At 43.0% G+C, this 20,589-nt stretch overlaps 1 protein-coding gene across 3 annotated transcripts; it reads right to left on the bottom strand.

Annotated features, from left to right (window-relative positions):
- Window positions 1-1,271: 1,271 nt before the first annotated feature.
- On the bottom strand, window positions 1,272-19,458 carry iah1 (isoamyl acetate hydrolyzing esterase 1 (putative)). 3 transcript variants are annotated; one of them, XM_078399242.1, is made up of 6 exons: window positions 19,340-19,458; window positions 8,597-8,649; window positions 7,286-7,434; window positions 4,445-4,606; window positions 3,280-3,401; window positions 1,272-2,096 (listed from the first exon to the last, which is right to left on the bottom strand). In XM_078399242.1, exons 1-6 carry the CDS (start codon window positions 19,448-19,450, stop codon window positions 1,935-1,937), a joined length of 759 nt encoding a protein of 252 aa, XP_078255368.1. In that variant the 5' UTR covers window positions 19,451-19,458; the 3' UTR covers window positions 1,272-1,934. The 3 variants fall into 3 exon arrangements, with proteins under 3 accessions (XP_078255368.1, XP_078255369.1, XP_078255370.1); XM_078399243.1 differs by lacking the exons at window positions 8,597-8,649; window positions 19,340-19,458 and adding exons at window positions 18,149-18,238; window positions 19,241-19,251; XM_078399244.1 differs by lacking the exon at window positions 8,597-8,649 and having other exon boundaries at window positions 19,241-19,431.
- Between the last annotated feature and the right edge of the window lie 1,131 nt (window positions 19,459-20,589).

Raw genomic sequence — 20,589 nt, 5'->3', positions numbered from 1 at the left:
TTTTCTGAAAAATTACAAGAGTTTTGCATGAAACATGTGTTACTGTCAACAAGCCTGGGACTCTTATGAAAATCCTGAACTTGCTTAATTCTAACACAGCTGTTTGGTCAATTGGGTCCATGTCGGTTCCCAGTGGAGCAATCCCATTACCCCTGTTATTTTCCCTGTAGGGGGTGAGAATGTGCAGACTCCACAGGGACAGTACCAGAGGTCAGGTTGGAATCAGGATCACTGGTGTTGAGGCAGTATCTGCACCACCTTAAATTTCCTGAGACTGATTACTGGCAATTTCTGGAAAGTGTTCTGAAGTTTCTCTCCTAATGGAGACTCTGGGTGGAGCAGTTTCCTGCAATTGCCTGGTATTTCCATAGGGGAATCTGTTTTTTAAATCTGTCCAAGGTTGAATCCGACCTGGATTTAGCAAATTAATTCATTACGATGTTCCTCGCATTCATTATAATTTTCCTCTGTATTTGACAGATAAGTTTTAGGTCCTTTGCATTTGATATGTTTTCTGGACTTAATGTAAAACTCTGGATGTTTTAATTTCAAATCTTGATTGTGTTTAATTATATATATAAATAGTTTTGATGTCTGAGACAACTGCTTGCCAAACATAACATTGTTATCAATGCCATCAATGATAAAAACCCCGTCCATGTCGTAACTATCAGGCAAACGATGATGCGCCATTTTCAACCAGAAGGCTTCCTGCTGTGTGTCATTAAGGAACTTGCCACTGGAAGATCTGCTGCAGATAAATGCACACCTACCAGGTGGGATAGTTGGTAGTGAGCCACTCAGGAAATTCTGGGCCACTGATTAACCTGCAACCTATGTGCAAACAATTGCTTCCATTTTTCAGTGTGTAACATGCTTTCAAATTACTTGTATGTTACTGTGCTGAATTGTAGGCCTCTAATCTTATTATATTCACAGGTGGTGTAATGACTGATCCCATGTTTTTGATAGTGATCAGGGTTTGATAAACTTTCTGATCGTAAATGTTGGGTAGGTTGCATTGAGTGCATCCAAGGGCCCAAATGGGTAAATTTTGGATATTTGATGGATTTTATTGTTTTTTGACTTTTTATGTGTTTATATCCTGGAATAACACTCCTGGCAGATTGATTTTCATCTGCTTTTATTCTTTTGGTTGGGTTTCAGCAATATCATAATGTGTTGAAATGGCATAATTGAATAATGGATTGATATCAAAAATGTAAAAGTTTATTTGAATTGTAATATGAACCACAATACTGAAGACTTGCAGCAGTATTTTCTTTGACAAAGTTTAAAGCAGTGCATGTAGATCACAAGAATACAAAAGTCTATTCGGATCTTATTAAATTAGCATCAGTTTATTTTGAAGATTTTGCAAATCTCAAGATAAAGAATGGAAAATTGAACCAAGTCACTAGTGACTGCTTTTCAATGGGAACAGCTGATATACTTTCTGTACTGGGTATATGAGTAGAATCATTGGAAAACATGATGCCCTGAGTAAAGGAAGCTGGTGCTTACATATTTCTAGCAGAACAAAAAAAAAACTGCAATTTTTCTCAAGGTCTTGTTATTTCTTGCTGTTTTGGGTTTTCGTCAGTATGGTGATTGGAACCTTCTTTTTGTACCTCTGCAGACACTGGTCACCCATCCCAATTATAGGAATTACTTTACCTTCCCTGGAAAAAACCCCACGTAATCTGGTTTTGGCTAGGATCACTATCTTTCACTCTTATTCCTCATTGTATGGTATATTCTGTTCTTCAAATTCATCGTAACATTGGTTCCTTAGTATGACTTTGTACTAATGGCTGAGGCTCTATGTAAAAAAAAAACTTGTCTTTATTCTATTGACTAGCCCCTAGCTCGACATGTTTTAAAAAAAATTGGATTAATGTAAAGGAATACAGCGAATCCTAACATGGTTGAGTTTACAACAATAGGCTGTTTAGTTGATCTATATCGCTCCAGTGTGGGAAAATCATTGGCAGATTTTCTGTTCTCTTTTCCAGCAGAGGCCACAAATGTGTTTCCAGAAACGTACTCCCTTTCTCTGATAAATGTAGCCCATCCAAAAGATAGGAGGAAAAGTTCTGTAAATGTAATTAAAAAAAACTTAAGTTATGCAAATCAATTTACATGGGTGGTGAATAAGATTTATTCATAGACAAGACAGTCGCGACATCTGTTGACCATGCAAGTAAAATGTAGGTCACATAACATTGGTTGTATTGAGTCGGCAAATTGCACAAGCTGAGATGGACAGGCATGTTTTGTCATATTTTACTGTATCTTTTTCTTCATACAGTTGCTGTTCTCTCCTGGGCTTTGATATTGTGATTTTAAAAGTTTTTTTTTGGACTACCTGAAATGGCAGTGTTCTACGATTACTAATTCAACATCCTGGCAGTCACGAGGATAATTATATCAGGCTTGTTCGTACTGTTCTGGGGACATTGGTTGTGCACACACTTGTGAGAAAGTGACATAATCTGCAATACTGTCGGAATTTTAACTTTCTCAAGAGCGTTTATAACTGTCAGCTGATAGTTTATTGCACAGCAACTTCCTGCAGTAAAATCAGTTACGGTTTCATTGATAATTTTAATTATTATAGTTCATAAAATTGCACGCATAAAACCAACCTCAGCTACTTACAGCAGTGTAGTCACCTAGCTTGGTTGACCAGGTATTATTTAATAATTTCCACTATCTCTAGCTATGACGGTGTCACCATATGCAGGTTTTTCTTTAGAAAGGGAGTTTGCTCCTGGAAAGTCCTCATTACCCAATCTCAGCTCCCAAAAACCATGTTTAAGGAATAAAATCTCTCTCTGCTGGCCTAATTAATGAACCCTACAAGTATCACAAATCTCCTCTGCCTCTTTATGACGATCTTGATCTTTTGTTATTTATAACTTGAGAAATGGAACACGGTGCTTAGTATGTTTAGTTTATTGTCACGTGTACTGATTTATAGTGAAAAGCTTTTGCTGTGTTTTCCCACTAAATGATTAATGGAAAATGATCTCCAAGAACTAATATTATTCATCTATTTAAAGTCTGTTTCCTAGAGGTTGCACATGCTTTTGCTCCCCCCCCCCCATGACACCTTTTAATTTCTGTTTTACAAATTGAAGTGACCAGAGCCAAGGTTAAGTGTGAAGGACATAGTTTAATTTTTTTAACTACAACTATTACTTAGTGTTACATTCACTGCTCCTTGATCCTGAAGTCCAAGTTCAAGGTATAAAGCATGAATGAGGCTTTTCTTACCTGATTCCCATTTTGCATCAAAGTCCAGAGATCAAGCACATCAGTTCCACATTCTGATGCTACCCTGACACAGACCTGCGTGTACTCCTTGGTTACTGAATTACATCTGTCCAATTTATTACCTGGTAAAGACAGTAAGCAAACTCTACAAAAAATAGACATTGTCATGGTATTAGAATATAATTAAAATCTGTATAAGTTATTATCAAGGTGCTGTCAATGAAATTTGCAAACTGATTTGACTTAACTTTCAATGAATATATTCGTGTCTCAGCCAATTTATACTACAGATTTTCTATTGATGAAGTTACTGCCTTGTAAACTAAGAGCAGTGGCGCAGTAGGTATCAGATAGCGATGGTAGTGCTTCAGTTCTACAGATATTGGGAGAGACGCAGATAGCAAGGTGTCTGCTGGCACACTCCTGATCTCCTCTAACTGTAATGGTTTTTGCCCCTGTGTGGGGCTCAAAGTTAGAGAAATATAGAATGGAATATTAAGGGGAGGAGCTACCATGCATGCTATTTAGAAGTGACATTAATATAGACAGACCATTACCAGGAATTGATGTTGGATGGTTGGCAAGATTGAGAGTGGGAGAGGGGGGTAGACGCAGAAAAGTAAATTTCCAATATTCAGGTGATATAATTGTTTGAGAGAAAAATGTAATGGTGAAGATTTAACCACTTATTTTTCATATTTGTTCATGAAATGTAACAGAGTACAGAGCTTTCCATTTCTGTTTCACTCAAAGTGCAGAAGGGGAAAAGATGACAGATTACCTTCGCTGAAAGATGTTAAGGAATCATAGTTTTGTTGACAACATTTTGGTAATTTCATGGTTATTATTTATATTACATTTCACATCTACTTAATTTCCCAGCTGCCATGGTGAGTCTCACTCATATCTGTGCATCAATTGTGTCCGTCCAGTAACAACGACAATGCTGTTATACCCCATGCCACATACTAAGTGAAACAAAAATCTTACGCACTGTTTAAGATAGAAATCAAAACAATATTTATATAGTGGAAGTCAGCTGCAGGAGATTGGACTCTCTTGCTCAACAGAATGAAAAGTAGATTTAAATAATTTAATCATTGGGCTCTAACTAACTTTCAACATTTAATTGATTTGATTTATTTAGATTGCGTGTTGTTGTTACCTTTGGCAATGCATGTCTTTTCCCAGGCTGACTCATCTAGCGGAGGCGATGTTATCATGATCACCTTTTCTTCACAAATGCCGATAGATTTCAGGTACTGGATTATATGTTTCAGATTTTCAGCATATTCAGGCAGAGGAATGTGCTGCACCGGGTTGACATCTGGTCACAAGCCAGAAAGGACAAGTTACACAAAGTGGTGCAGTAGTGATAAATGTATAGGATGCAGCTTATATAATGATTCTCTCCAATGACTGCTTCTAAACCAATTAAAACCATTTCCGTCTACCATTGGCCATTCATTCATAGTGACCAGATTCCACAATTATGCTAATTGCAAACCCACTTATCTTTACTAATGACTTAAACCACTCTCTACACTAGCAACTTGCACATTCTTGACAGGTAAAGAAAGCTATTCTATTAGATTGCTTGTTGATCATCTGACAGTGATGTAAGAAAATAACTGCAGATACTGGTACAAATCGAAGGTATTTATTCACAAAATGCTGGAGTAACTCAGCAGGTCAGGCAGCATCCCAGGAGAGAAGGAATGGGCGACGTTTGACAGTGATATGATCTGACAGTGATGGTTCCAAGTTATACTTCTCCACAAGTGAAGACTTTCTACATTCCATTCAATTAATCATCTGTCATTTTAAACATTTGTATTTGGCCAAATTCAGACTTATGAGAATTTATCTTCAAATCTGGTTTCTCAAGATAGATATCATTTTTTTCACTACCTTTACATTTGTGTTTAGAATACAGATTACATTTGTTCTAACAATTTATCACTTTTTCTCCTTCCTTTCTTTCACCAATGACAATCTATATCCTGTTTAATGAAACGATTTTTGTAACTAGTCATAAAGAGACACTAAAAAAAACAGTCAAATTCTTGGGCCAACAATTATTTCTTAATAGGTGATCATTGACAAGCTCCTCATCTTAATACGTTCAAGTGCAGTGAACATCCTTGAATTGTGTAAGGCATTGTTAATCAGTTTAAGGAGATAGGAGAGGTTTTATAATATGGACACACTTAAGACTAACATCCTCCATCTGTTATGGTTGATTCCAATGACTAGCTTATTTAGGAAAATCCCAGATCTATTCCTGCTCAGTGGTGGAAAAGTTTGTTCCCTAGTCGAGCTTTCATATTTGCATTTCAGTGTCACTGGCTGATTTTTTTTCTCCCTCCCCATGTCTAAATTTATATTTAAATATTCCCAATGCAAGAATTCCTAAGGGAGTCCATCTCAGATCTTTTCTTTCTTCCCATACAGATAGTTTGCTGCAGGTGTCACTGCACTGCCTTCTGGACTAATACTGTTGATAATTTTCTCCTTCCTATGCCACGGTGCGATGGTTAATGAACACAGGCATGTGAGCGAGGTAAAAAAAAAAGGAAAAGAGCCGAGCGCTTGTGTACAACAGGGGTGAAAACATTGAACAATTTTTGAAAATGTACAAAATTACCAGTTCTCTTTTAGTGCATTTCAAAGTAAAAACAGACGTTACAAAATAATGTGAATATGTCACTGTATACTAATAACATTTTGAAGTAAATTCGCGCATTAATTGATAATCAGCCCAAAAAGGTGGTAATTGGCTTTTCTGCTGTGTTTTATATTTTAACCGCCTTAATTAAGTTAGTTTTATAATCTTGCACTTAAATTTAGTATTTACTCATTACAGTTCCACCACTGTTTTTCTGGCACTCTTGGTTGCAGAGCTTTGCTGGTTTATCCAGCAGGCCAAGGAGGCCGGCTATGGGAATAGATTTTGCTTTATGCGGCAACTTCCCCTCAACTCTCCCCGACCCTTTAACTTGTGCCGAAGCCGTGGGCGGCGGAGACTGGAGGCAGAAACTGCTGGCGAAGGTTCACCGGAGAGCGGATCGCCACCGACCCAGAGCCGGGACTAGGCGAGAGATCGCAGTGCCCCCCTTGCAAACTTCCCTCATCGCCGCCACTCACCCCGGGGATGCGGGGCTTCTGAACAACAACCACAACACTTGTGTTTATTGTTATTTCGCTGCGCTAGAGGGAGACAGGGCCGGAGGAGATGTCGTTGGGGGGAAGAGAGAGTCCGGGGTAGAGAGAGGGAGCGCGGGGAGGGGGAGGGTGTCAGAGGGTCCGGTGAAGGAGCGCCGCCACTTGCAGGGGCTGCCCTCCCTCTCTCCCAGAGCCAGCGAGATCTGCGCCGCTCCTCCACTCTCTTTCCCGGCCCCGTCTCCCTCTCGCACAGCGAAATGGGAACAAACACAAGTGTTGTAGTTGTTGTTCAGAAGCCCCGGGGTGAGGAGGGGAAAATTGGCGACAAAGCCAAACATGTCTAACAATGTTTCCCGACTTTTAATAAAAATATGCATTATAAACGATGAATAAACGCCACATTGCATGAATTGATACTTTTATCATAAAAAGTGAGCTTTCAAGGACCGTACGGCCGTGGAAGTCCCGATGAGATTGGCTGCCTTGCCTAGCCTAGGTGCCAGATTTCCGGGGAGACTTCCAGGGCACGGGAGGATTTCTCGCGGAGCCTAGTTTTCATTACAAGTCTATACATCGTTTTTTCCCCTCTTTTTTTCGATCCGATTTCTCCGTTTATTTGGCAACGTAGAAACCATGCAAAAAACGCGGAAAATTCACATGCCTGTGAACGGCGAGCCTGCTTGTACCCACCCCACACCTGAGAGCAGTTGGCAGCACAGCCTGTGAAATGTGCTCAGAACCTTACACGAGACTTGTTTGACTCCAGATTTATATGTGAATCATTTTCAAAAGAGGCAGACGTTTAAAGCTTGAGAGCAGAGGTAATGTGTGCGGTGCTTACCTTTCAAAGCAGAGTCGTTTGCTCCAAAAAAGACTACAACAGCGGCAATAAATCCTTGGTCAGTAGGTTGAGTAATAATCTTTGGCAGAACAGTCCGGGCCCATTTTGTGTTGTATCCTGACAAACCACGATTCAGCACATCACACTTCCTACAACAAATGCGATTATAATTTTGTGAATAAGAACATGAAAAATAGTTGGTGTGTAAATGACGCATTTTCATTCAGAATGCAAACTTCTTGTCTTCTCATCCTTAAAGTGCATAATTTGCTGGCATGTTCTGTCAGGGTTCAGTGCTGTAATACTTTCCTATTTGATCTCCCCATTTCCCCTCTCCGGAAACTAACTTGCTTTGGAATCCTGCCCTTATCCTGACTCCCTTCCATTACTTTTATCCTTATCAGTATCTGCCAACTCTAACATTTTTAAGTTAATTCCATTACCAACATATTTCTCCATAACAGAACATCATTCTTCCTTAACATTCTCAAGCCAGTTCCAACCTGCACTCTTTTGATCCTACTTAGAGTTCCAGCACAAACAGGTTCTTCGGTCCACTTTATTGCCAACCACCCATTTACACTGATCACTTTCTATTCTCCACACATTCTCAGCAACTCCCCTGCCAGGTCACACTCTAGGGATAATTTACAGCAGCCAATTAACCTACCGTGATGCATGTCGTTGGGATGTGTGAAGAAATCTGAGCACCCGAGAAACCCACGCGGTCACAGGAAGAACGTGCAAACTCCACACCACCAGCACCTGAAGTCAAGATTGAACGCGGGACCCAGGGGCACTGTCTGCTGTGCCACTGCATTCCCCATTACCCATTGATGCACTGTCTCTCCACCACCTTCTGACTTCATTTTCAAACACATACTAAAGAATTTTTTCCCGCTGCATCTTTCTGTTCCAGCTGTTAATTCCTTTCCAACAATTTTTCCTCTGCACCAGGATTTGGAACATCCTGCACAACAACGATGCTTCAGCTGCTAAAATTCTCTCCTGAGTTGAAAAAATATCTCCAATCCTATTTATAGGGAGTGGAAAACTCGAAACTGAAGACTGGATCAAAGAATATTTCACTATCAGCGTTGCTGTCTGTTAGTTAAGAAATAAAGTAAGATCCATTGAACAGGATTCTGCAAAATTACTTTGATGAACGGGTGTCTGCTGCCACTTCATTTGTTTAAAAAAAAATTGTACTCTGGTAGACTGCAATTTTATAATAGCAATTCCACTGCCATCATGCCTAATTTGGCAACCCCATTGCAAATATTGTAATAAGTGTAGACAATTTAAACTTACCTAACAAGCTTGTTTGCAATTGCAGCACCCCATCCTCCATTCCCAAAAGAACCCTGAGAGTAAAAACATGTTCAACTTTTGTTCCCAATTTTCTGCATCATATCAGTGCCATCATCTCAGTAAATCTGCATGCCAAATTTTTACCTCTTCCTGTGAAAGTCACATTTAATTCAGGAGCCATAGGAAAAAAAATGCAGATGCTGGTATAAATCGAAGGTAGACAAAAAATGCTGGAGTAACTCAGCGGGCCAAACAGTCTTTCCAGGTGCGGCAGAGGTTCAACCTGCACCTCCCCTAACCTCATCTGTTGTATCAGCTGCTCCCACATGTCAACTTCTCTACTTCAGTGAGACCAAGCGCAGGCTCGGCGATCGTTTTGCTCAACACCTCCACTCAGTCCGCCTTAACCAACCTGATCTCCCGGTGGCTCAGCACTTCAACTCCCCCTCCTATTCCCAATCTGACCTTTCTGTCCTGGGCCTCCACCATTGTCAGAGTGAGGCCCAGCGCAAATTAGAGGAACACCATCTCATATTTCACGGGCAGTTTACCCACCCAGCGGTATGAACATTAACTTCTCTAACTTCAGATAGTTCCTCTTTCGCTCTCTATCCCCTCCCCCTTCCCAGTTCTCCCTCTAGTCTTCCTGTCTCCTACTACATCCTATCTTTGTCCCGGCCCCCTCCCCTGACATCAGTCTGATGAGGGGTCTCGACCCGAAACGTCACCCATTCCTTCTCTCCAGAGATACTGCCTGACCTGCTGTTCCTCCAGCATTTTTTGTCTATCCTCATTCAGGAGCTTTGTATCTTTGCTGAAATGCCCCATAAAGGAGATGGAGCCGAGGTTTCAATTAAAACAACGTGCGACCTTTTGAGCCTGCTTGGCTATTAAATGAAGGCTGATCATCCAGGCTCAGTGCCAAAATCCTGATTTCCCTCCTTATCCCTGGACCTCCTTGACAATTATGATATCTAGCTGCTTGTTGAATATATTAAATGATTTGGCTTCAACTGTTTTTTGTGGATGTTGCCATTCTTATCCCAGTTCTAAATTGCATGCTCAATATTCTTAGGCTGTGATTTCTGGTTCTTGATTACCCCACTATTAGGAACATTCTTCTTTGTCAGTCCAAAGCACGAATGTCCTTCCTCAGATAAGGAGGCAACGTTGCACATAATGCTGAATTAATGGTCTCACCAAGGCCCTGCATAACTACAGCAAGACTTTCCTGATGCTGTACCCAAACCTTCTTGAAATTAAGGCCCTGAGGTGCCACGGCCATATCCGACAAAACAGGCCCGGCTCGCTGCCGTGGAAGTGGCCGAGCCCGGCCCCTGCTCACCTCGTGGACCGGAGAGGAGGGAATCAGAACAGAGGGCCAGTAAACAGACCGGCTTCCAGTGGCAGTGCGCTGCACCGCGATGGTGGAGTGGGCCACTGGAGGCCCAGCAGCAGCCTGAGGCTCGGCTGGGTCGGGTGTCGAGCGCATGGACTGTTAGGTCCTCCACTGCAGCTGCGTGAAGCAGTGGAGCACCTAACAACAACTGGGACTTGAAAATGGTGCCAAATCTGGCAACTGTATGCTGTCTCAGTGTACTACTGCTATGCACTTGTACTGTACCTGAGATGTATCTAAGCCCTTAAGTATCTTAAGAACTGTATACAAAAAATGAATTCCACTGTATTGCGATACAGGTGACAATAAAATACCATTGAGCCTGTTCTGACCAATGGCTTTCAAACAAATGTGACCAACAGCCTGAGAACCATTAATAGACACAAAAAGCTGGAGTAACTCAGCGGGTCAGACAGCATCTCAGGAGAAAAGGAATAGGTGACGTTTTGGGTTGAGCTCCTTCCTCAGACCATTTCCCGAGACCAGCTTCAATACAAGGAACTTTGTGGAGTCTGGCTCAACAAATCAGTGATTTGGATTTTGTTCAATCAATGCATTTGTTTGCATAAGATCAAACCTCTAACCAACTTACTTGTTTGAAGGTGCTGTGATTAGAAATTCTGCAAAATATTGTCACAACTGGGTCAATAACATCAACACAAAATTAGTGACCCAATCCTTGTTAAAATGACTACTTGTAATAACACATCAATATCCACGCCAAACAAACCTCTTGAAATCTTGCGTGTGTGCCATTCCCACAGGCATTGGTCAACGACATCACAGTGCACTCTAAAGTTTGTTAATAATGAACAGAGGTTTCAAATGTATTTTGCTGGGATCCCTGGTTCATGCACTGACTTATCACATGCTCCACTAAATTCTGCCACTCACTAGAAAGAGTAAAAGTGTTAACAGCATCTAATCTTTGCATGATTCATCGCCATATCCATCCAGTCTTCAACCAAGATGGATAAAATCAACGTTTAGACAATCGGAGGTATGCCCTTTGCCAGTTGAAACTATTTTGGTTTTGATCTCTCAACTAATTTTAAATTGACCTTTTGAAAAAAAAAAATCTATTTGCATGTCTGCACTATTCAGCAGGCTGTCCCGGAATCACTGATGCCCTGTACCGAGGGAGCTTGCACAACAGCCCAGTAGCTTCAGTCTGAACAACTTTGATTCCATTACGTGCATGCTGCATTGCAACAAGCAGTTGGTGCTGCTCTGGTTCATGTGTCAGAGCCACTGTTGCAGCTTACATTCCACATGGGTTCCTTCTCCCTTCATTATACTGGCCTCATGCTAAGCTATAACGAACAATGAGACAATACAATAGCTTCTGGCCAACACGGTAACTTGGTGATCTTTTCTCACAGTTGAGAAAATCTACACTGTCACAGAAGGAAATGTAAAAAAACACAAGTCAAACGAAGGACTTGGAAGATTTATCTAGAAATCAAACCTCTCTATTTTCTTTATCTTCTTCCTTCGGTGAGCACAAAAATATTGGAAGATAAACACATTTTTATTAATTACTAGGTTCCAACCTTGTGTTTATTTTAGTTTAGAGATACAGCACGGAAACAGGCCCTTCGGCCCACCAATTCCTGTGCATTAACACTACACACGCTAGGGACAATTTTCTATAACCATGTATTTCAAGATTAAACAATCATGCCTTTGGATTGTGGTATTGCAAATCTCATCTATGATTTTACAATGAATAATGGGTAAAGACAGATTTGTCAGCTTGAGGAGAGTCACTAGATCCCATCACCAGGAACTGCTTAGTCAATCTGCATTTGCAAAGGGATAATCAACCTTGATATTTTTAAGAGCGACTCACATGTGTGGCATAGGAACATATCCAGGAATGATATGTAGAATATTTAAGAACATGCATGGTATAAGGCCTTCGGCCCACAACACCTGCACCGAGCATGGTGTCAAGTTAAACTAATCTCTGTCTACATGTGATCCATATCCCTCTCCAAAGCCTTTTAAATACCACTATCGTATGCCTCCACAAACTCCCCTGGCAGTTAGTTCCAAATACCCACCACTCTCTGTGTAAAAAAAACTTGCTCCACGTATCTCCTTCAAACGTTGCCACTCTCACCATAAAGCTATGCCCTAAGGTCTTTGATATTTGCCCCATGGGGGAAAAAAGGTTCGGACTGTGTACTTGAACTCTGATTTTCATAATCGTATACACTTCTACCAGGTCTCCCCTCAGCCTCCAACACTAGAGAAAACAATCCAAGTTTTTCCAAACTCTGTTGCAGCTAATATCCTCTACTCCGGTAAACCTCTTCTACACCCTTTCCAAGGCCTTGGGGCAACCAGAACTGCACACAACTGTCCTAATGCAGCCTAACCAAAGTCAATAGACAATAAGTGCAGGAGTATGCCACCTGATCATTCACAATCAATACCCCGCTCCTGCCTTCTCCCCATATCCCTCGACTCCGCTATCTTTAAGAGCTCTATCTAGCTCTCTCTCGAAAGCATCCAGAGAATTGGCCTCCACTGCCTTCTGAGGCAGAGAATTCCACAGATTTACAACTCTCTGACTGAAAAAGTTTTTCCTCATCTTCGTTCTAAATAGCCTACCCCTTATTCTTAAACTGTGGCCCCTGGTTCTGGACTCCCTCAACATCGGGAAACTTGCTTCCTGCCTCTAACGTGTCCAATCCCTTAATAATCTTATATGTTTCAATAAGATCCCCCTCTCATCCTTCTAAATTCCAGCGTATACAAGCCTAGTATCTCCAGTCTTTCAACATACGACAGTCCCGCCATTCCGGGAATTAACCTAGTGAACCTACGCTGCATGCCCTCAATAGCAAGAATATCCTTCCTCAAATTTGGAGACCAAAACTACACAGTACTCCAGGTGCGGTCTCACTAGGGCCCTGTACAACTGCAGAAGGACCTCTTTGCTCCTATACTCAACTCTTCTTGTCATAAAGGTCAACATGCCATTAGCTTTCTTCACTGCCTGCTCTACCTGCATGCTAACTTTAAGTGACTGATGAACAAGGACACCCAGAATTCTTTGTACTTCCGCATTTCCTAACTTGACACCATTCAGATAATAATCTGCCTTCCTGTTCTTACCACCAAAGTGGATAACCTCACATTTATCCACATTAAACTGCATCTGCCATGCATCTGCCCACTCACACAACCTGTCCAAGTCACCCTGCATCCTCATAGCATCCTCCTCACAGTTCACACTACCACCCAGTTTGGTGTCATCCAAAAATTTGCTAATGTTACTTTTAATCCCTTCATCTCAGTCATTAATGTATATTGTAAATAACTGGGAAAAGAGCATGGAGGGCAGTGAGATCTGTGAAGCTGTAGCATGACCAATGAAGGCAAGCATACCATACACCTTTTTAACCATTCTATCTACTTGTGCACCCATTTCTGTCATTGATCTAAATCCCATGACTTTAACAGCCTTCCTTACTATCCACAACTCCAGCAATTTGTGTAGTCTGCAAATTTACTATCCAACTCACCTACACTTACATGCAAGTCATTTATATATATATATATATATATATACACACATATATAGACCATATATATACAAACATATACATACATAGATCACAAACAACAGAGGTCACAGCACAGGTCCCTACAGAACTTCACAGGTCACAGAGTTCAAGCCAGAATACACCCATCACAAATTTCTGTCTTCTATGAATAAGTCAGTTCTGAATCCAAGCAACTACGTCATTGTGGATCCCATGAATCTCAATCTTCTAGATCAGCCTGAATCAGCCCTGGAGATTTATCCACCTATATGTCCAAGAGCCCCAGAACCTCCTCCTTCTTGATCTCAAGCAGCCCTTGCATATTAGCATTTTTTTCCGACACCTCTTGCATATTAGCATTCTCTACACATATCTCACTGTCCCCTATGCTCTTTCCAAAGTACTCATTTAGTACCTCGCCTACTTCCCCTGATTTAAATTCCCTCCTTTATCCTTGAGCAATCACCTTTCTCCATTGTGTATAAAAAGCCGTGAGATTTTCTTTAATCTGACTTGCCAATGACATTTCATGGCTCCTTTTGGTCTTTTAAATTGCCTCATTCTAATTATTTTCTGCTTGCTTTATATTCCTCAAAGGCCCTGTCTGATTCCATCTTTCTAAACCTCACACTTCCTATTTCTTTTTGACCAAATTTACAACCGCTTTGGTTATCCAAGGTCCCCTTACTTTGCCACCCTTATCCTTCCTGCTTACTAGGAGATACCGGTCCTGAACTCTGATCAGCTGGCCTTTAAACATCTCCCACATGTCAGAAGATGGACACAAAATGCTGGAGTAACTCAACGGGTCAGGCAACATCTCTAGAGAAAAGGAATAGGTGACGTTTTGGATCAAAACCCTTTGTCAGACTGATAAAGGGTCTCAACCTGAAACATCACCTATTCCTTCCCAATAACAACTGTTCCAATTTACCCTCCTGCCTAAAGCAGAATAGCTCTTGCCTACTAACGCAGTAATCTGCTTTACCCTAATTTAGTGCCTTCTTTTCCCCAAATCCAGACTTATCCTTCTAACTATCTTGAAACCTCTGCAGTTGTGATCAATGTTCCCAAAATACTCTTCCACTGAAACACCTGGCCAGACTTGGTTCAATATGGTCCCTCCTCAGGTTGGATAATTCACAAACTGTTTCAGGAAACTATCTTGGATACACCTAACATTCTACCCAGTGCCCTTTTCGCTAAATTCCAGTCAATATTGAGGGTTAAAGTGACAACCCTGTTGTTTTTTGATCTTTCCTTAATCTGTCTACATATCTCCCTCAATCTCCCACTGGCTATTGGAAGGGCCTATAACACACCCCATAGTGATTGCACCTTTCTTATTTATGATCTCTACCCATATTGCCTCAGTGGACAAACCCTCCAGTATTTCCCCTCTGAGACAGTGCTGCCGTGGCCGTCTCCCTGATTTAGTAAAGCAAGTCTGTGTCTTTTACCTCACTCTCTACTGTGTTTCAAACATTGAAACCCTGCAACGTTGAGCTGCCTGTCGTGTGCCTCTCCCCCAACCAACTCTCCGTAATGGCCACATCATCATATTTCTAAGCACAGATACAGCTCTAAGTTCGTCTGTTTTACCCACGATAATCTTCCGTTAAAATTAACATACTTCATCCCATCAGTTTTACTATATTCCTTTACCTCTCCCTGCCTGTCCTTGCTTTGAGATTTATTGGTTTTAATCTCTAACACCCATCAGTTCTTACATTTGCTGACCTTCTACTCTAGTTCCCATCCACATGCCACTCAGGTTTAAACCCTCCCATATAGCACGAGCAAACCTCTGTGCAAGGATATTGGTCTTCCTCCACTCAGGTGCAACCTGTCGCTCTTATAAAGATCATCTCTGCCCTAGAAAAGTTGCACCAACTCCTCAGCCATGCATTAAGCAATCCTATCGCTCAGCCATGCATTAAGCCATCCGATTTTCCTATTCGTATTCGCACAAACACCAGGAGTACTTTCCTCAAGGTCCAGCTTTTTAATCTTTTGCTTAACTCTCTGCAGAACTTAATCCTTTTTCCTACCAATGTCATTTGTGCCAACCGTGCAATACTTCTGGCTGCTTACCCTCCAACATGATAATGTCCAGTAGCCACTTCGAGGCCAATTCAATGGATATTTTTAAAGCAGAGATAGATTCTTGATTAGTACGAGTGTCGGGGGTTATGGGGCTGAAGGCAGGAGAATGGGGTTAGGAGGGAGAGATAGATCAGCCATGATTGAATGGTGGAGTAGACTTGATGGGCCGAATGGCCTAATTCTGCTCTTATTACTTATGACGTAATTATGACCTCTTGGACCCTGGCACCACGAGTTCTAAATGTCACACATCAGCTAAAGAAATGTAAACTAAGCCTGAAAATCATCAATGCAGCACATACTCTCCTTTATATACAGGTTACTGTGAGCAAGATATGGATGGCCTTATAAAATTACCCCATTTCCGTAAAAGACAAATACCATGTTATTTGGTATCACAAAAAGCTGGAGTAACTCAGCGGGTCAGGCAGCTTCTCAGGAGAGATGGAATGGGTGTCGTTGGTATGTAGGCCATTACACCCTCAGCAACATCATGCTTCATGCGTCTTTCAGACTGAATCAACAGCCCTGATTTGTAGGACCAGCAGTTGCACAAGGTCACAGGAACCCTCCACACTGAGAATGCCCTATCCATATTCAAATCCCTTGACACCTCCCTCTCTTCCTTCAAGATCCAAAAATTGACTTCTTTAAGTCAATCTTTCACTTATCTCATTTATCACTTTATTTGATTTGATGTTGCTAATGTATGCTAAATGCCTGGGATATATATTTCCAGGTTAATATACAATGTATTGTTTATTTTACAGAGGATTGATTATTCAAACATGGATAGCAATGAAGCAATGAATAATGCAGGATCCACAGTTTTAAAAGGGTAGTGGGCTAACAATGAAAAGGGGAATAGGGATGTTGGGAGCTGCCATGAGGCGGGTCACTTGCAGACAGCTGCTATGCACAGGACAAAATGACACTTTCCAGTTATGCCAAAAAACCCTTACCATAGGCAGATATTCCAAGCACATATGGGTGACATCTCTGCTATTCTGGTTTGCAAGGCAGAATACACAAAATCAAGGTGGACATAACCATTCCCATGAAATTAGTTGAAGAAGTTATATTGCCATACTCTTCATGGGAGCTTGTCATGCGTATAGTTGTATGGTAAGAATTGTGCCTGCCAAAGGTACCATATAAATGCAAGTCTTTTAAAGTTGATGATAATGATGATGATCATCATCAATAATTTTTTTTAAAAGCTAATCTTTTCTTTTAAATTTTTATAACTTTGTCACTACTTCACCGCTAACAACAAATACAAGCTCTTACTATGTCTGTCAGTGAAACCGATTCAATCAGCTGTCCCTGCTTTCTCCACCTGTTTCGCCTCTACCAGGCCAACCTCTCCTACATATTCTCCCTAGTCCAACTAACTCTCACCGTTCTCCAGATTTTCTATTAACTTTCATGCTTATTTGATTTCTTTATATATAAAAGACCTGCCTACTGTTCCCTCAGCTCCAGTTTGAGAAGCAACCCTCTCAGGAGCCACAACATTTGCCACAGTCTTCTGGCACCTCTCCTGTATTTAGGACTCGTAAATTTCAGCCAGGACTTCCAAAATGTCCTCTCTAGTTTCCCACAGTGTCCTCGGATACATTTGATCTGGTCCGGGAGATTTGTTTACCTTCATACACGTCAGGACCTTCAGCACCTCTTCAACTGGAATACTGACTGTTCTCAAGACATGTAATCATGTAGTCTTTTCACTGCCTGGATTGCACGCAACAAAAAAGCTTTTCCGTGTACTTTGGTACACGTGACAATAATAAATTAAACAACAACATTTCATAAGTTCATAAGACATCGGAGCAAAATTAGGCTAGTCAGCCCATCGGGTCTGCTACACCATTCGATCATGGCTGATCCATTTTTCCCTCTTAACCCCAATCTCCAGCCTTCGCCTTTAACCTTTGAAACTCATACTAATCAAGAACCTATCAATCTCCACTTTAAAAATACTCAATGATGGCCTCTCCAGCCGTCTGTGGCAATGAATTCCACACATTCACCACCTTCTGGCTAAAGAAATACCTCCTCATCTCCATTCTAAAGATACGTCCATTCAGCCGTCACAAACAACATATAATCCTCCGAAATTTCCGCCACCTCCAACGGGATCCCACCACTAGCCACATTTTCCCATCTCTACTCCCATCCGCCTTCTGTAGAGACCGTTCCCTCCGCAACTCCCTGGCTAATTCATCCCTTTCCACTCACACCACCCCCTCTCCAGGTACTTTCCCCTGCAACTGCAGAAGATGCAATACCTGTCCCAAAACCTCCTCCCTCGACTCTGTCCAGGGACCCGAGAGTCCTTTCAGGTTAGGCAGAGGTTCACATGCACTTCCTCCAACCTCATGCACTGTATCTGTTGTTCAAGATGTGGACTTTTATACATCGGCAGGACCAAACGCAGACTGGGCGATCGTTTCGCTGAACACCTTCGCTCAGCCTGCCTGAACCTACCTGATCTCCCGGTTGCTGAACACTTTAATTCTCCTTCCCATTCCTTCACAGGCCTTTCTGTCCTGGGTCTTCTCCATTGTCAGAGTGAGGCTAAACACAAATTGGCGGAACAGCATCTCGTATTTCGCTTGGGCAGCTTACAGCCCAGTGGTATGAATATTGAGTATAAGAAAATAACTGCAGATGCTGGTACAAATCGATTTATTCACAAAATGCTGGAGTAACTCAGCAGGTCAGGCAGCATCTCTCCTGAGATGCTGCCTGACCTGCTGAGTTACTCCAACATTTTGGATATGAATATTGATTTCTCTCACTTCAGGAAGGTAGCCCCAGCATACCCTCTCTCTCTATCCATCACCCACCCAAGTCGCACTAGCTTCTCATTTTCACCCTACAAACAGCTAACAATGACCTGTTTCCTTTATCATCGTTACTTTTTTGCATATCTTTCATCCATTGTTCTTTATCTCTCTATTTCATCGTCTATTTCTCTAGTTCCCCTCTCCACCGACTCTCAAACTGAAGAAAGGTCGCCCATTCCTTCTCTCCAGAGACGCTGCCTGTCCCGCTGAGTTACTCCAGCTTTGTGTGTCCATTTTCGGTGTAAACCAGCACCTGCAGTTCCTTCTTACACACACGTCCATTTATTCTGGAGCTGCCCTCTGGTCCTAGACTCTCCCGTTACTGGAAACATTTGAAAGACATGTGGACAGGTGCTTGCATTGGAAAGATATATGGATGGGGTGTTTTTAAATGTGCTATACAAATAAAATTGACTTGACTTGACCAATTGTGCCAAATGGGATTGTCTCAGAGACTCATTGGGTGGATTAGAAGAGTCTGACTCTTTCCCCTTCTGCTGTGGCTTGATCCTATTCAACCCCCCGACTCTGCTCCACAGGCCCGTGTTGTTCCTTAGACACCGGGCCGCCAGCTGCCACGACCACCACCCCAACCACCGACCGCCATCGCCATCACGACCACCACCACCCCGACCACTACCACCGACCGCCATCACCATCACGACGACCACCACCACCCCCCCGACCACTACCAACATCCCGACCACCACCGCCCCCGGGCTCCGCTCACCGGTAACGGCACCGCCACCGCCGCCGCCGCCGCCCCGGCATCAGGCCCCGGAGCTGTGGGAGAGGCGTCTCCTCACCCCGGCCCGCTTGCCCGCTCTACCTGAGTGATGGAGTCTCCGAAGAGGACGATCCGCGGCCAGGCCGGCCCGCCGGCCGCCATCAACCTGCCGCCACCGGCCGCCATCGACCCGCCCCCGCCGCCGGCCGCCATCGACCCGCCCCCGCCGCCGGCCGCCATCGATCCGCCCCCGCCGCCGGCCGCCATCGACCCGCCCCCGCCGCCGGCCGCCATCGACCCGCCCCCGCCGCCGGCCGCCATCGATCCGCCCCCGCCGCCGGCCGCCATCGACCCGCCCCCGCCGCCGGCCGCCATCGACCCGCCCCCGCCACCGGCCGCCATCGACCCGCCCCCGCCGCCGCCAGGCAGAGCGCAACACCGCCAACCGCAGGGCGGCCGGCGAACTACAACCAGGGGATAGCCGCAATCTGAGGGACCGAATAGGCTGAGTTCTATTCACAAGGTCATAAGTGATAGGAGTAGAATTAGGCCATTCGGCCCATCAAATCTACTCCACCATTCAATCGTAGCTGCTCTATCTCTCCCTCCTAACTCCATTCTCCTGCCTTCTCCCCATAACCTATGGCACCCATACTAACCAAAAATCTACCTATCTCTGCCTGAAATATATCCACTGACTTTGCCTGCACAGCCTTCTCATATCATATCATATCATATATATACAGCCGGAAACAGGCCTTTTCGGCCCATCAAGTCCGTGCCGCCCAACGATCCCCGTACATTAACACTATCCTACACCCACTAGGGACAATTTTTTTTTTTTTTTTACATTTACCCAGCCAATTAACCTACATATGTGGCAAAGAATTCCACGGATTCACCATCCTGACTAAAGAAATTCCTCATCTCCTTCCTAAAAGAACGTCCTTTAATTCTGAGGCTATGACCTCTAGTCCTAGAATGTCCCACTAGTGGAAACATCCTCTCCACATCCACTCTATCCAAGCCTTTCACAATTCTGTATGTTTCAATGAGGTTCCCCCCTCATTCTCCTAAACTCCAGCGAGTATTCATTTTGCAATGTTAGGTGTCAGGGTCATGGGATAAGGGCTTATTTAGAGAGAGACGAAGGAAACACAACGGAATATTGATCTTCAGAATCCTCCCACCCCGTGACAGCAGGTTTGCAGAATATAAGCAGAGCCGAGATGGATGGGCTTTGCACAATCAGGGGGTATATATCGAATAGGGAAGTGGACAAAGTCCAGGATCAGCTGTCGCCCTATTGTTCGCCAAAGCACCCGTAGCCTCCACTTCCTTCATGTTTATCT

This window comes from Rhinoraja longicauda, chromosome 5, assembly GCF_053455715.1.
Source record: "Rhinoraja longicauda isolate Sanriku21f chromosome 5, sRhiLon1.1, whole genome shotgun sequence".
Lineage (NCBI taxonomy): Eukaryota > Metazoa > Chordata > Chondrichthyes > Rajiformes > Arhynchobatidae > Rhinoraja > Rhinoraja longicauda.
This window is presented reverse-complemented; position numbering and strand designations above follow the sequence as displayed.